The 16,491-nt window shown below is 40.7% G+C and overlaps 1 protein-coding gene across 1 annotated transcript; it reads left to right on the top strand.

The window, feature by feature from the left end:
- The first annotated feature begins 1,191 nt into the window (after positions 1-1,191).
- LOC125886197 (acylphosphatase-2-like) lies at positions 1,192-15,973 on the top strand. Its single transcript, XM_049572205.1, has 4 exons — positions 1,192-1,309; positions 1,551-1,567; positions 11,633-11,742; positions 15,674-15,973. Exons 1-4 carry the CDS (start codon positions 1,255-1,257, stop codon positions 15,786-15,788), a joined length of 297 nt encoding a protein of 98 aa, XP_049428162.1. The 5' UTR covers positions 1,192-1,254; the 3' UTR covers positions 15,789-15,973.
- Positions 15,974-16,491: the final 518 nt, after the last annotated feature.

The following is a 16,491-nucleotide window of genomic DNA, read 5'->3' as shown; positions in this document are numbered from 1 at the left end:
CATGACTGGCTAAACTGGGACAATACATCTTCATTACTGGTTCAATTGGGACACTATGTGTTCATCACAGGTTTAACTGGGACACTACGTCTTCATCACTGGTTTAACTGGGATACTACATCTTAATTACTGGTTTAACTGGGACATTATGTCTTCATCACTGGTTTAACTGGGACAGTACATCTTAATTACTGGTTTAACTGGGACACTATGTCTTCATCACTGGTTTAACTGGGACACTACATCTTCATTACTGGTTTAACTGGGACACTATGTCTTCATCACTGGTTTAACAGGGACACTACATCTTCATTACTGGTTTAATTGGGACACTATGTCTTCATCACCGGACTAACTGGGACACTATGTCTTCATGACTGGCTAAACTGGAACAATACATCTTCATTACTGGTTCAATTGGGACACTATGTGTTCATCACAGGTTTAACTGGGAAACTATGTCTTCATCACTGGTTTAACTGGGATACTACATCTTAATTATTGGTTTAACTGGGACATTATGTCTTCATCACTGGTTTAATTGGGACACTACATCTTAATTACTGGTTTAACTGGGACACTATGTCTTCATCACTGCTTTAACTGGGACACTACATCGTCATTACTGGTTTAACTGGGACACTATGTCTTCATCACTGGTTTAACTGGGACACTACATCTTCATCACTAGTTTAACTGGGATGGTTCATTCTATCTCCTGAACAAACGGCAGCATCACTGAGTTTTTTTCAGAATGAACCAGAAACTGACGAAACACATTGAGGAGCTGAACAAACCGAAATTAACATCCATCCTGATGGTAATGTTACAGTCTGATGGTGATGTCATGGTCTGATGTTGATGTCACATTTTGATGGTGATGTCACAGTCTAATGGTGATGTCACGGTCTGATGGTGATGTCATGATCTGTAAGACACTTGAAGTCCGTCAGTCCTGAATTCTGTCTCATGCCATGTCTGTAGTGGACAGGGCGTGTGTTCCCAATAAAGTGGACAGTAAGTGTGTATGTATTTTCTGTTGAGGGTTCTGAGGAACAGTTGACTTGGACATACAAATGAAGTCTTTTTTTCATGTTTTCAGTTTAATTGTGATGCTTTTATTTTGAAAGGTGTAAGAGGAAAGTGTTTGTGACGGTGGTGTCAAATCTCAGAGATAAAAATAGACCAGTGCAGAGTTTAAGGTGGACTGACGTGTTTCTGTCTCTGCTTTGATTTTGTGTCTTTAACACTGTCATGTCTGAAAACAAACTGACTTCAGTGGATTTTGAGATTTTTGGGAACGTGCAGGGTAGGTCACATGTCACATGTCATATGTATGTTAGTGTGTATGTGTTAAGTCATACAATAAACTAACAGACGTGCGTGAAGGTTTGTGTCTGTCGATTGTCTCAAATATTTCTGTCGTGTTGTATGAAATATTTTTGATATATACATTTTCAATACATTTTATTATTTAAATAAACTGTACGTTATTATTATAATTATTATTATTGTATGTTTATTATAACTAATGAGCTGTTTGTTTTCAGGTGTTTGCTTCAGAATGGTGAGTTTCATGTTTAACTTGACATTCAAATATTTATATTTACATTACTGTCATAATGAAGTGATAATTATGTTTGATTAATGATTATAATTAATTAATGATTATAATTAATAACAACAATTATTTGTTAGATTATTCTAATTGTAATCACATATTGATATAATGGTGATAAACATGTGATTATATTATAATTAATGACACTTTAACATCAAGAGTTTGTTTCATTTCATTATAGATGGATGGATGGATGATGGATGGATGGATGGATGATGGAGGAATGAATGATGGATGGGTGGATGGAAGTGTGTGTTTGTGTGTGTGTGTGTGTGTGTGTGTGTGTGTGTGCACTTGCACAGGGTGTGTGTGACACAGTGCAGTCGTACTGTTGCAGTTTGTGTGTTGTTTCTGTTTGCTACTTCCTGCTTTCAGCTCCTGACATTGGCTAACCTCCGCAGGGTGAAAAGAAGAGTGAAGTATGTAAGTTTCTTTCTGTCAGTACATTGCATCTCCACTGCCAAGCCCCCATCAACCCTTCCTTGTGGACCTTGCAGTCACACCCTAGTGCCAGTCAACCACTGTCTCAGCTGTGGGCAAATACCATGGACAGATACCCTACCGATGAGAAGGTCACTGTGTTGCTCCTGTGTATGGGATACCGCCTGAAGGTTCTGAAGTAAAGGGCGGATTGTGGCTTAAATGCCTAAAATGGCCAGAGCAGGGTTTGCAAAATGTTGCAACCTCACTCAGAATCGCAAATCCTAGTCTTCCATTGGTAGGAGTCTGCAGGAAAATGGTGGTGTTGGTCCACGTTGTGGTGGACAGCTTGATGACTGGACCCCAAACCCTGAAAGAGAGGATCTAGTCTGACAACAGCACACCTTCCAATGCACATTTGCATTGTCAGAGACTATTTATTATGGGAACCTTCTGCACAGTGAAAGAAGAAGCAAGGTTGGTGGACAAAAACACTGTCGACTCTCATCCATCAGGGTGCGACTGAGCCTGAGAGTCCTTATGCCCAGCCCAAGGACCCTATATGTCTGATAGGTATTCTCAGCACGTCCTGACCTCCAAGCCAGATACACACTGGAGGTGAGATGTTGCGTTTAGGTGCTGGATGTGGAGGAGGAGCCTAAAACCATGTACAGGTGGTTTGTCAAGGTAAGTAGGATATGTGTGCTGGTGATGGAGAGCCTAACCCTAACCCTCAGAACCCCAGCGGGTCCAGGCATCTGAGGGTCATGGCGGTGTGAGGAAAAGTGGAGGAAGTGCGCCAAAAATTAAATCATGAGTGGGCTGCAGAAAACCAGGACATATTAAATGAGGACAAACAGTGGGCTAGATGGAACTGTACGAACTGTGATTTTGATGACATCATCCTGGAGATTTGCAGCCTTGCTCTGCTGAAAAAGAATAAGCCTGATATGTGGTCCCTGTCCAGTATCATCCCAGTGCCTAAATTTGGAGATCTCTCTACACCTGACAACCATTGTGGCATCAGTCTAACATGTATCATTGAAACAACGTACAACTGCATGATACTAAACCCGATACGACGAGCCATCGACCCTTACTTAAGAAAGAAAAAAAAAATGGCTTCAGAGAGGTGAGAGCCACTGTGATCCAGATCTTGGCCTTGAGAGGAATAATTGTGGAGGTAAAAAAGAACAACGTGACAGCAGTCGTGTGTTTTTTCAACTCAATACACAGAATGGTGTGGATACTCATGGCCTACGGTGTCTCTCCCATCCTACTCCAGGACATAAGGACCATGTACACTGGTACGAGAACAAAGGCAGTGCCCCCAGATGGCAACAGCAAGCTGGCAGAGCTGTTGCAAAGGGACACTCTCGCCTCCATCCTCTTAACCATAGTCCTGGACTATGCTCTCAAGCAGGCCATCATTGGAAGAGAGCAGGAACTCACTATAACACCAAGGAGGTCAAGATGACTCCCTGCTGTAGTTCTAACAGACCTTGACTACGCAGATGACATCAGCCTGCTATATGATCTTGTGGAGCAAGCACAGGAGCTTTTGACTGGAGAGGAGACAGAGTGTGCCAAGGTTGGTCTCTGAAAGAAGACACTGACTTTAAATACATTGGCTCATGAATGAACTTGACAGAGCAGGACTTTGTTTGTTTGTTTGTTTGTTTTATTTAGGATCCCCATTAGCTGTTAAAGGAGCAATAAGCGAAATTCATCATTTCTAGATTGAAGGAATTAAAAAATTGCTATGTGAAGAACTAGAGGTGTAATTTCATCTGGAGTATAGCATGACCTCACACACCCTCTGTGTGTTGATCTCCAGCCCCTTGTTTACAAGCCGGTCTGGCTGCGCGTTCATGTACGTTCATGTGAATCCCCCCCCCGGAGCCCTTGGCCCTCCCTCCCTATAAAAGGCTACAGCCAGTGAGTAATGGCAGTGCGTATTTTCGAAATGAAATGGTAGAGAGCGGAACGTTCACCTGAAGACGACCAGGATCTGACATTACCTCTAAAGAAACAATGGTTGTTGGCGAAGAAGTTGTTGGATAAAGAAAGGGACAGAACTTGGATTAACATTGGCCTTGCATTTCCAAGGTGGAGAGCACTGTAAGAGCTAAAGGGGCTACAATCTGACTCAGAGCTAGCTCTTCTTCTCCTGGACAGGTACAACATAAAGTCAAATGTCTGTTTTAATTAGTGTTACAGTAACGTTAGGCACATGTCGCTATGTCGATTCAATTAAATTTAATGTTACAATTGTAGCATGGGTTAATGTCCGGAGCTTGAGTGTCCCAGCAATGGGTCAGGCATTACGGTTGTGTTAGGCGAGTAGCCCGGCAGCCCAGCTAACATTTGCAATTAGCATTGTAAAATGTAGCCCGGTGGGCAGTCTGGCGGCTGTGTTTAGCTATTCCCCTGCCTACTTCAATGATGATGGTCCCTGTAATAAATGTAATATATTTGCTGAGATGGAGGTGAGGCTCAGTGACTAGAAGAGCTGGTAGAAGCGCTCCATAGCAGCTACTCTAATAGCCGTAGTAGCTCTCGTGCTAACTCTGGGAGCTAACGCTAACATTCCTCTCTTCTCCGTGAGCCTGGGCTCACGGGCTCAGTTGGAATGTTAGCATGGCAGCCGACTAGTGCTAACGCTAACGTCCCCACGCTTCTTGGCTCCAACTCACTGAGCCTGGCGGAGAAGCATGGGGACGTTAGCACTAATGGGCTGCCATGCTAACATTCCAACTCTTGTCCGTGAGACTGTGAGCCCGGCTCAGTTGGAGTTGGAGCGTTAGCGTGCTAGCCGAGTAGTGCTAATGCTAACTTGGTGTTGGAGAGCAGAGGTAGAGGGAGGTGTGGCTCATGACACACTTTGATTTGCTCTACAGGCAGTGCACAACAGCGAACCTAGCGGTGAAACGATTTCACATATTGCTCCTTTAAAGGGCCACTGTGTAAAATGGGTTGAAAACCGTTGAAAACAGTGACATCAGTGGTCAAATTCTAGATTGCAGGGCTCACTTGCTCACTCCTCCTGTTGGGTAAATGGTGGCCTCGTAGGGACAAAAAGCCTTGTGCAGAAACAAGTTTTTCAAGAGTAGGTCTATCTAGCGATGAGATGAATGTTTATTTAAAAATCTAAACCATGTTATGATATTGTAATGAATCCCTCACAAGCAGGAGAGCAGAGTAGCGTTTGGGAAAAAGGCCCGTTTATTTGAGCACTCCAAAAACTCCGGTAACACCCCAGGGGGTAAAAGACTCCGTCCCAAACTCTGACCCTTATGGCGTAACACACACACTCCATACACACATACTCATTTACAATACCTAGCAGGCACCCCCTCCCCTCTCTGCTCCACCAATCTCCAGCGCTCACATTGACTGACAGCGTAGCCTGTAAACAGAGCTCAGCTGTTTATTTAGCCTAGCAATATCTCCGAACTATAGCAGCTGCAATGGACGACTTTGAACGCGATTTTGAAGAGTTTCTTGTAGCGGACACAGACCCAGAGCCATACTTGTTTGAGCTGGAGCATACAGATGAGGAACTCCATGTGTTTGATGCTGAGCGGGCGAGAAAAGAGCCTGAATCCTCCGCTCCCATTTTGCTGCGCAGAATGGGATTTGGTGCTACCTTTGTTGGGGAGATATATCATCAGGAGGAAAAGCGCTGCAGAGAGTGCATCACAAGGACTGAAGCTGCGTCTTCTTTTCCTCGCAGATGACGGTTCGGGTTCATTCTCTCCTGTTGCGTGGTAAGTGTGGTCCATTCGCACACTTTATAACTAAAAAAACTTTTCACTACTCTCTATCGATTAACTACTAACACTCTCTGCTGTTTCCTCCTCCTTCTTCCTTCCTTCCGCTGTCTTCGTTGGTTCATTTATACACACGAAACGCGTTGTCTGGCTGGCTGGATTGTCCGCTCGGTCTGCCGTACATACATGGTGGCGCAAGATGGCGACCTCTCTAAAGCAAGGCCCTTGCTATATATATATATATATATATATATATATATATACACATATATATATATATATATATATAAGCATAATTATAAGGCTACGAAAACCAAATGAATTTTATTTTATAGTGATCATACACTTATATAAACATATTAATGGGTAGAATATTCAGATTCAGAATCAGATTTGACAATAAACCATGCCAAATATTACACACTGGCCCTTTAAAGTGAGGACGGGTCTGAACGGCATGGCCAGTGCGTGGAAGTCCAACTTCTCCACACTGAACTCAGCTTCTCCTCTGCGATTGTACAGTCTGTTGTCCTACACAGACATGAATGCTGGAACCTGAAGCCCACCCTGCAGAAGTCCCAGGATGGAGGCCACACCAGAATGCTGCGTGCAGTACTGAACATCAACTAGGGCGTGCATGTCACCATCAAGAATCTTCATGGGGAGCAGCCAAAGGTGATCAAATAGAATCCAGGAGACAGAGACTGGCAGGTCACTGCCAGAGACACTGTGGACATCAATCACAAGGACATCCCATGTCAACATTTGTGGGATGTCCTAACGAGAGATGTAGGAACAAAAAGCAGTGGCAAGCTGGCCAGAGGCATGGAGGATACAGATGACTGGAGACCCCACAGAAGGGCTTGTTTGAGGACGACTGAATGATGAATGAGTGATGGATGTATAAATAATAGATGAATGAATGATGGATATATGATTAATGGATGAGTAATAGAAAAATAATGGATGGATGAATGAGTGATGGATGTGTGATTGATAGATGAATACTGAATGAATGAATTAATGATGCTAGATGAGTGAGTTAGTTAGTTTTAGTTTTTAGTTATTATGCTATGTAGTGTGTGAAATAGAGTATGGTGAATGTGCTAGGAAAGGAAGTATCAGCATGGTCACTACCTGGAGCTCGCATGTACAGAGCCTGGGTTTGTTGAACATGGCAGTGCTGTTTGGGCTGAGAAAGCCATGTGTAAGTAAGGTAAAGGAGGTTGTTGGGTTGGTGCGGGGAGCAGTGAGATCTGGCATTAGGGGAGTGTTTCTGGGACGGCAGAGATCAGTGTCTAGCCTCCTGGAGGTGTCGTGGGACCAACTAGACGAAACACTGGTGAAAGGAGGTTCCCACCCGATGACCCCAAAGACAATGACAGATCTGTAAATGGTTTGAGCAGAAATATGTCTGCCATAATCAGGGATGGGAAATGTCATTGAATGCCATATAAATCAATTTGCTTTCAAAAACAAAATGCCCCAAGTGGTGAAAGGCTTTTTTTTTTTTTTTTTTTTTTTTTTTTTTAAATATTTAGCATCATATTTTTTTCTAAACAAAGAAAAGCTCACTTTAGCCCTGAAGTACCAACAAAGTTAACTTCAAATTTATATTATTTATATTATTCTATTGCAACAGATTTATGTTCTCGTCATAAACAGACAACATATCACATGATTTACATGCTTCCTATGTATTTTCTTAGTACACAGAAAGATATACAGTAGATAAAAGATTTTTTTTTTTTAACGAACAACAGAAATATTTTATAAATGATACTGAGATATGGTGATGGTTTATTTCTACCAATCACTCTTTTTATAGCTCCATCTTAATTCATGAAACAATGTAACAGAAAATACTTTGACTTTTTTTTTAACGTATCTCAATCAGTGACGATGATGTTACTGATCACTTTCAAATTGACTGATTAATTTATTTAACAAGTCACTGAGAATAACTTCTGTGGCAGCTCAGCATGAGTTTTGAATATATCTCCTGACCCTTTATATAGCACATATGACCTACCTGACACTCTGAAGCACTGGCTCTCCCTGCCTCACCCTCTCTAACGTCAATTGCCAGCTGAACTTCATCTGATCTCTAATATGAAAGCAGTTGACATGAATAAGGTATAGTTAGAAAAATACTGATGGGAAAGCCAAGAACAAGCAAAATCACACAGACAGACTAACTCCTTTCTAGATACTGGAGGTGTGTACTAGTTTTCAAGTTACATGAGTTATTAGAATAATCATGTTGTTTTACAAACACCTTAAATATTTGGTGTTAAATCGCAAATCACTAGCTAGTAATGTTAGTAGTAACAACGTAAAAGTTTACCCAGCAAGAGTGTACAAGTTAGCCTAGATGTTGAATCACAACGCCAGTGCCATGATGCTGTGTTGCACTTTCAAAATAAAAGCAAGTGAGTTAGAGATTTCAAAATAAAATATTTTTTTCCTCTGTTGTATAATTTTTGTGTGGGACAAATGTGCCTTTCTTCAATGTTGGAGGATCCCCCCAGTTCCTACGCCCTTGACTCCAACAATAGATTTTCCAACAATAGATAACATTTTTTTTTTAAAGCTTTTTGCCCTGTAAATTTACAAATATCATATCATATTTACACTCATGCACAGAAAAAAACTTTGTACAGAGTCTGGTAGGGACTTTGATTTAGCTTTAAACATTATTTGCATTATTTTATAATACACCCAATCATTAAATTTTAAAGTATTGGAATTAATAAACAGTGGGATTACTGTTAATTTGTTATGTTGATCTGTTCTGTACGATATCTATTGGATGTTTGTTCGTCCTGGAAGAGGGATCCCTCCTCAGTTGCTCTTCCTGAGGTTTCTATTGTTTGTTTCCCCGTTAAAGGGTTCTTTGGGGAGTTTTTCCTGATCAGCTGTGAGGGTCCTGAGGACAGAAGGATGCCGTATGCTGTAAAGCCCTGTGAGGCAAATTGTGATTTGTGATATTGGGCTTCATAAATAAAATTGAATTGAAAAAAAAAAAATGAATTGGGTTAGTGTTATCATAGTAACCAGCCTTGTTAATAATGCATATGGCTCGTACATATAAGGAAGTATAAGTGAACAATAAATAATATACAAGGCCTTGTCATTTAGTATATCCCTAGATTTATATTGGATTGCTATAGACTTTTTTCCTCTAACATAATCAATGTGTTGTTTCCATGTCAATTTATGATCAATCATAACCCCTAGAAATTTTGTCTCAAAAAGTCTTTCAATTTGTTCATAACCAATCTTTAATTCAATCTGTCCATCTATTTCCTGTCAATTTCCAAATATCATGAATTTAGTTTTCTTAATAATGAGACAATTTACTAACATCAAACTAAATTTTCAGTATTCCCAGTTCCTTTTCTACAGCCAACACAAGTTCCTGTAAATTCTTCCCAGAGTAAAATAAATTTGTATCATCCACAAGAATGATACATTTTAACAATTCTGTAACATTACATATATTGTTAATATACAGTATGAAAAGTTTTGGACCAATCACAGATCCCTGGGGTACTCCACAGGTGACCTTTCTGAATCCTGACCTACTATTAATTTCCACACATTGATGCCTATTTCCCAAGTAAGTTATCCAAGAGTAAGCTACACCTCGTATCCAGCGCTTTTCCAGTTTTCTCAATAACTAGCTGTGATGTATTGTGTCAAAAGCCTTCTGTAAGTCAATATAGATACCAATAGAGTACTTATTATTTTCTATCACTTTTGTTATTTCTTTAACCATCTCCATTACTGCATAAGTAGTAGTTCTGTTTTCCCATTTCAATTTCAATCAATCAATCAATTTTATTTATAAAGCCTAATATCACAAATCACAATTTGCCTTAGTTAACAGTAGGATTTTAAATTCAATTCTGGATTTTACAGGGAGCCAGTGCAGAGAAGCTAAAACAGGAGAAATATGATCTCTTAGTTTCTTAGTTCCTGTTAGTACACATGCTGCTGCATTCTGAATTAGCTGGAGAGTTTTTAAGGACTTACTAGAGCTACCTGATAATAGAGTTACAGTAATCCAGCCTAGAGGTAACAAAAGCGTGGACCAATTTTTCTGCATCTTTTGGGGTCAGGATAGGCCTAATTTTCACAATATTATGCAGATGAAAAAATGCAGTCCGTGAGGTTTGTTTTAAATGAGAATTAAAAGACAGATCTTGATCAAATATTACTCCAAGGTTTCTTACGGTAGTGCCAGAGGCCAGAGCAATGCCATTGTCTATTTTCAAAAATAAATTATTTATGTTCTATCAAATTTCGAAAAGTTAGATTAAGCTCCTCACAATTTGTGTTAATGAAGTTATTCTCACTTAAGGAATTTTTGCTGTTAGAGAGATCAAATATCTCAGTCTCTTCATGAGTAAAATTAAAATCTTCATCAGTTATTTAATGAAAGGAAAAACAATGATTTTAGAAAGCAACCAAACAAAAAAAAAAAAAAAAAAAAAAACACAACCCAGAAATATCTTCTGCAGCTACATTCTGTTTCTATGGGCATTATGATGTAGAATCTTCTTTTGTTGGATGACATGAGCTGACATGAGCTGCTTCTTTGATCCATGCCAAGGCACAATCCCAACATGTCATGTCCCAATACCTTCTAAAGCCACTGTCAATTATATTGGTCCAGATCTCTTAGATTTTGCACCACAACCATCTTTGATTCCTCTGGTGGTCCATTTAACTTTATGAACACTTTTCCATTCCGCTCCAAAATCCTGGGCTGAGATTCAGACCCATCTTAGACTTGACCGTTGTATTAGTCTAGAAAATTTTAAAGTTAAAATTAAGGAGCATCTGCCCACCATTTGTACGTGTTTTATGGATTAATCACGAGGATTTGATACTGGATGTAATCCCTTTTATTTATTTATTTATTTATTTATTTATTTTTTTATCTGAGGTTCATTAGTATGTCACTCTTTGTGTAACTTCTTGTGCTGCCTTCTTGGCCAGGATCCTCTTGAAAAAGAGATTATTATCTCAATGAGAATTCCCTGGTTAAATAAAGGAAATATATATATATATATATATATATATATATATATTCCTTGTCCATTGTGCTTGAATTTTGGTTTGCTTTCTGAGGGTGCAGACCTTCCAGGCTATTTTATCTTTTTTCTTTGTCAAGTACTCATTTATATACACACCAGTACCCTTAAGGTTTTTCCACTTTTTCAACACTTCAACCTTGTGCTTTCAATTCACAAATTTGACTACAATTGCAGGCTTGGCTTTTTTTTTATCTTTTCGTGGTAGAGTAAATTAACCATATGTCTGCCATCAGCATGATTTAATTTTGCATGGATGGCACTTTATTTTGGTGATTCTTGGTGGATTGTAAGAAGACTCTCAGCCAGGGAAGGGCAGTGGCAGCCATCTTGTATATTATGATAAATAATGGATCAATGAATAAAAAGATAAATTAGTGAATTCTTGGATGATGAATAAGTGCGCTGCTCTGTCTCCTGACTGATGTGATCAGCTGTTTTCGTTCACACATTTGTTCTGGATGTTTCTGGACACAGCGTGCGTGTGAGGTCAGGACTTTATAAAAAGGTAGCAACCAGGTGTCACATCATAAGCAGTACATATCCAAGAGGAAGCTTTGCAAATCTCAGACACAGTACAGACCTTTAAAGACACAACTTCAGTTTACAAAGCTAATATTTTATTTTCTTGTATTAAGTAAGCTTTTTTAAATAAAGAAATCTACACTAACCAAAGATTAAAACATGATGTGTTATGATGTGAATCTGTCTGTCAGTACACAGAGGATCATGGCCTGAGTTTGGGACTGAGCGGCTGGGTGAAAAACACCAGACAGGGCACTGTGATTGGTCAAATCCAAGGACCTTGGGACAAAGTCAGTGACATGTAAGTCCAAACTGCAACCCAATATCAAGAAATAAAATTGGCTAAATTACTAAAGAAGGCAGAGGAATGACTAAACATCTGGCACACTGAGCAGGGGAGAGAAGGAGAAGGAGACGCCATCACTGAGTGCTAAGCTCATGTAGCTAACAAGGCTAATAGCGTGTAAACAACAGTTAAGATTAGCAAGAAGGTTTTTGAGAGAAGAAGAGAGCTGTGAGTGCTTAAAGAGAACCAATGTGGGGTTAAATGTTCAGTAGATATTTAGCAGCTGAGATGAGGAAAATCACAAAGATGACGGTTTGAGGTCAACCCGCTCACCGCAGTATGTATGATTTGATTGGCTGCAGCACGTCAGCCAATCAGCAACACGTCAGCCAATCAGATCACAGATTTGATTTGTTGGTGAAGGTTACTGGGGCTATATGCAGTTTGTGAGGCTCCTGCAGACACTGCTCAGGGCGAAGAACCGTCCACCTCCTCTGCATATTGTAATGAGGTCACAGAGACGTTTGAGCTGATTGTCAGTCAAAGATCATACAGTAAAACACAGAGCTGTTTGCATTTAAAGAAAAGACCCTAAAGGTACTGGCAGGGGCTAGCAACCCATGGTAGCATTTGTGAGGCCTAGCAGCCTTGCTACAACCAAAATTAGCTACAGCCAACATAGGGAAAATACCCCACGAGTCAGTGAGAGCAGGGGTGGAAATGACTCACAGGTGGATTACACGGTAACAGACATTGGAACGGACACGACTATGCACTGGATCTGTGACTCAATGAAGGATGGGGGCATGGACCTATCCACCAGGGCAAGAATTACCAGCACTCGGGGCAAGGCGAGCTCATCTGTAGAGGACAAAAGTAGCGCAATCAAGAACAAGATGCTTTAGGTTTGTCCTTGTGGCTGGCAGAAAGTAACATCAATAAAAGGCCTCAGAACTCATCAGGGAAAGAAGTGTGTGGCAAAGAAAGGGGTAGTAAGGGGGGATGCAGGTGATAATGAGGCCAGTATGCCAGTCAGAGAGAGAACCATGGAAGAAAAGGTTAGAGTTAGATGGCCTAGGGAAAATGACAGTAAAGAATGGGAGATAGTTAATAGAGATGAGTTGGTAATGTTAAGCAGGCTTAGGGGAAATGCAATTGAAAGGTTAGAAAAGATGGGAGGTGTAATTTACTCATATGGTGCAGAGAGGTTTGGGGTGCATGAGAGAAAGAGGAGTGAGAGGGCACAGTCAGGTAAGTCTAGGTGGCAAAGAGAAATAGAGAAGTTAGTTAGGGAAAGGACAAAGTTAAGAAAGCAGTGGAAAATGGCTACAGAAGAAGAAAGGGAGGGAGGCATTAATGTGTTGCAAGAGGAGTTGAGAAGCATGCTAGCAGTTTTTAGAAGGGCAGAGCATCTCAGGAAAAAGAGGAGGAAGAAGGAACATGTAAGGACAGGTTTTTTCAGGGACCCTTTTAAGTTTGTTAAAGGATTATTCAGCCAGGAAAAGGGAGGGCAGCTCAAAGCAGAAAGGCTAGAGGTTGAAGAATATTTGAGAAATACATATTCAGATTTGGAGAAGAATAGGATAGTAGGTTTCCCACCTGATATCCCTCCATTAGAAGGGATAGAGCATGAGATGGATGTCAGGCCACCTAGGTGGAAGGAAGTTCAGGAGGTGGTCAGGCGTGTAAAGGCTTCTTCGGCCCCAGGGCCTAATGGAGTCCCCTACCGGGTTTATAAAAGTGCGCCTGGCATCCTTAAATTTTTGTGGAAACAGCTGAGAATAGTTTGGGAAAAACAAATTATAGCAAGAGCATGGCATAGGGCAGGGGGTGTCCTCATTCCTAAGGAGGAGTCTGTGGACCTTAGCCAGTTCTGGATGATTTCTCTCTTGAATGTAGAGGGGAAGATTTTCTTTAGTGTAGTTGCGCAGAGATTAGCTAGCTACTTAGAAATGAATAGCTTAATAGATACTATGGTGCAGAAGGCAGGAATAATAGGTTTTACAGGGTGTTTAGAGCATACTAGCATGATCTGGCACCAGATTTGGGCAGCGAAGATTAAAAAAGGGACTTGCATGTAGTATTTTTAGATCTTGCAAATGCGTTTGGTTCAGTACTGCATAGCTTTATTTGGAGTGTGTTTGACTACTTCAAAGTGCCACAGGTAATTGTTAACTTAGCGCAAGCCTACTTTCAGGATATTAGGTTGTGTCTCAGTACGACAGGTTTCACAACAGGATGGCAGAGGCTAGAAATAGGCATCATGGCAGGGTGTACACTTTCTCCATTAGCATTTACAATGGCGATGGAAGTAATCATCAGGGCTTCTAAGTGGGTGGTAGGTGGGGAGAGATGGCAGAACGGGTTGCATCTTCCACCAGTTAGGGCTGACATGGATGATATGACACTGGTGACCACAACAATGCCATGTACAAAGAGGCTAATAGAGAAGGTAAATAAGAACCTCAAGTGTAGAAGCATCTTAATACGTAGAGGGAAGTTAAGTGATAGGAAGTTTGTCACAGATGATGAGGACATCCCAACAATTAGGGTAAAGTCAGTAAAAAGCTTAAGTAGGTGGTACAGTGTGTGGCAGTGGCTCAGTCTAGAGGGACTTGGGTTGGGAACTGGAAGGTCGCCAGTTCAAGTCCCCGTCCGGACCAAATGTGGAGCGTGCACTGGTAGATGGAGAGGTGCCAGTTCACGTCCTGGGTGCCCTTGTGCTTCTCTGGTTCAGGGCAAGGAGCAAGGACCTGAGCATCTGGGCTGTTCCAGGCCCAGCAGGAAAGAGGTGTGGGCTGGTCTGTAGTTCCCAAGTAAGAGGGAGATTTTTACCAAAGAGGAAAAACAAACTTCAGGCAAAAGGTAGCTTGATTACTTCATTTAAAAGCCTTTTGTAACCCTGATGAAGACCCAAGAGGTTGAAACCAGTTGGTTTTTTTTAAGTGTCTTTGTACAAGCCATAATAAAATAAAGGCTTTTTAATGAAGTAATCAAGCTACCTTTTTTCTTTCCCTGCTCCATGCAAGAGTGCCTGAAGTTTGTTTTTCGTCTTTGGTAAGATTTTGAGCCATCTTCTTCAAGAGCAACTGCATTTTTTCCTTGAGTTTTTGGTCAAAAACAATCGGTCCTTGAGCACACCACTACCTATCATCTTAAGAGGGAGATTTATCTGAAGGGAGCAGACCTTCTACAGATGCCTGTGATATCACAGAGTGACATGTCATTGTAAAAGTCCTGTCCAATCAAGTTGTGAGACTTTTGTCTCACTGAGGCGTGAGGTGAGACCTCCTGGAGATGGTTGTCACATAGCTGTCTTTGTTTGGAGAACAAAGAGCAGAGAAGGAAGCCCTTAAATGTTCAGTTTAGACTCCATTATTCTTTGTTACTTGTGCATGCTGAGGAAGGGTTTCAACTGAAATGTTCGTGTGGCAATAAACATTATAGGAGTGCTGTCCTGGTTAGGTCTTGCCATAATAGCTTATCATAGGTCTTAGGAGGTTATTCACTGAGTGCAGATCCTTACTGTAGAGCCAAAATTTCTTGTGTTTATTTGAAGTCACAGTTGACATGAAAGATGTTATATTGAACATGTGACCAAATCTATTAGATCACCATTAAAGAAATCATAGGTTAATTAAATTGTGTGTCTGTTTGGTGTGTTAATTTCATTACGGAAATGCAGAAAATGACATTTAAATATGTTTGTTATTGAAGAATCTCTGACTCTGTGTACCCGCTTCAGAAACCAAACCAACAGCCTCACAAAAATTTATCAGGAATGTGTTTCAGAAAGAGTTCATTGGAGTTGATGATCATGCTAAAGATAAATGTCATTAAAATAACTTGAAACCGAACACATTATCTGTGTGAGGACAGTGGACAGACGTCTAACTGATGAGTTTGTCTGAGACTGACTGTTGACTCTTTTATTTTGTGTTTTTAGGAAAGCCTGGCTGAGAAGCGTTGGAAGTCCAAGCTCTCGAATTGACCGAGCCGTTTTCTCAAATGAGAGACAGATTTCTAAACTGGAGATCCATGGTTTCTCTACCCGCTACTGAGCATGCTAGGACACTTGTGAGATCACATCATTCTTAACCATCGAATGTGAAAAGAAACTGTACTGTAACTGAAGGCAGAGCTTTAAGTAAATTAATTAATGAATTAGTTGTTTAATGGAACATATTAATAATTGAACATTTAAGGAATTTGTCAATAAAACCTCCACCTGATGTGTGCTGTCACAGATGTTGTGTTTTAGTTGTCCTCCTTTCATAAAAGTAATATTACTTTGTAATATTCCAAAAAAAATATCTAATTTGTAAGTAAATTAAGTAAGTAAATTTGTAACCTAAGAGCTACATCAGGGTTAGGATAGGGAAGGTGAGCCCTCCCCTTATAAGGGAAGGGAGGTGCACAATCAGGGAAGGGGAACTGAACCAGCCGCTTCTAAGGGACAGGAGGTGCATGGGTTCAACTGCATGGGCCCTGAGTCTGTACGACTTTCCGTTGTAGAGATACGGGCGTTTTTATTTTTAAATTGGCTATATCTTGGGAACGGAAGGTTGTAGAAAGATGCGGACAGGTGTGTTCAGCGCCCCCGAATTAGTTCTGATGCCACCCACTCCCGAGTCTCTAGGATGAAGTGTTCTGGAGGTATTCTGAAAAAAGCATTCCCAGTGTAAATGAATGGGGGTCCATAGTGGACCAAAATTACTAAGTGTAGAGGGCAAAATCCTCTCTCCAGAAAGTAACTGGGAGCAC

The sequence above is a fragment of the Epinephelus fuscoguttatus genome, linkage group LG3, assembly GCF_011397635.1.
Source record: "Epinephelus fuscoguttatus linkage group LG3, E.fuscoguttatus.final_Chr_v1".
Lineage (NCBI taxonomy): Eukaryota > Metazoa > Chordata > Actinopteri > Perciformes > Serranidae > Epinephelus > Epinephelus fuscoguttatus.
This window is presented reverse-complemented; position numbering and strand designations above follow the sequence as displayed.

Bases quoted from the DNA above. Each gene is read 5' to 3' on its own strand.
- LOC125886197 (XM_049572205.1), top strand. From the start codon at position 1,255: ATGTCTGAAAACAAACTGACTTCAGTGGATTTTGAGATTTTTGGGAAC. The intron at 11,743-15,673 runs GTAAGTCCAAAC...TTGTGTTTTTAG, and splicing joins TGGGACAAAGTCAGTGACAT to GAAAGCCTGGCTGAGAAGCG.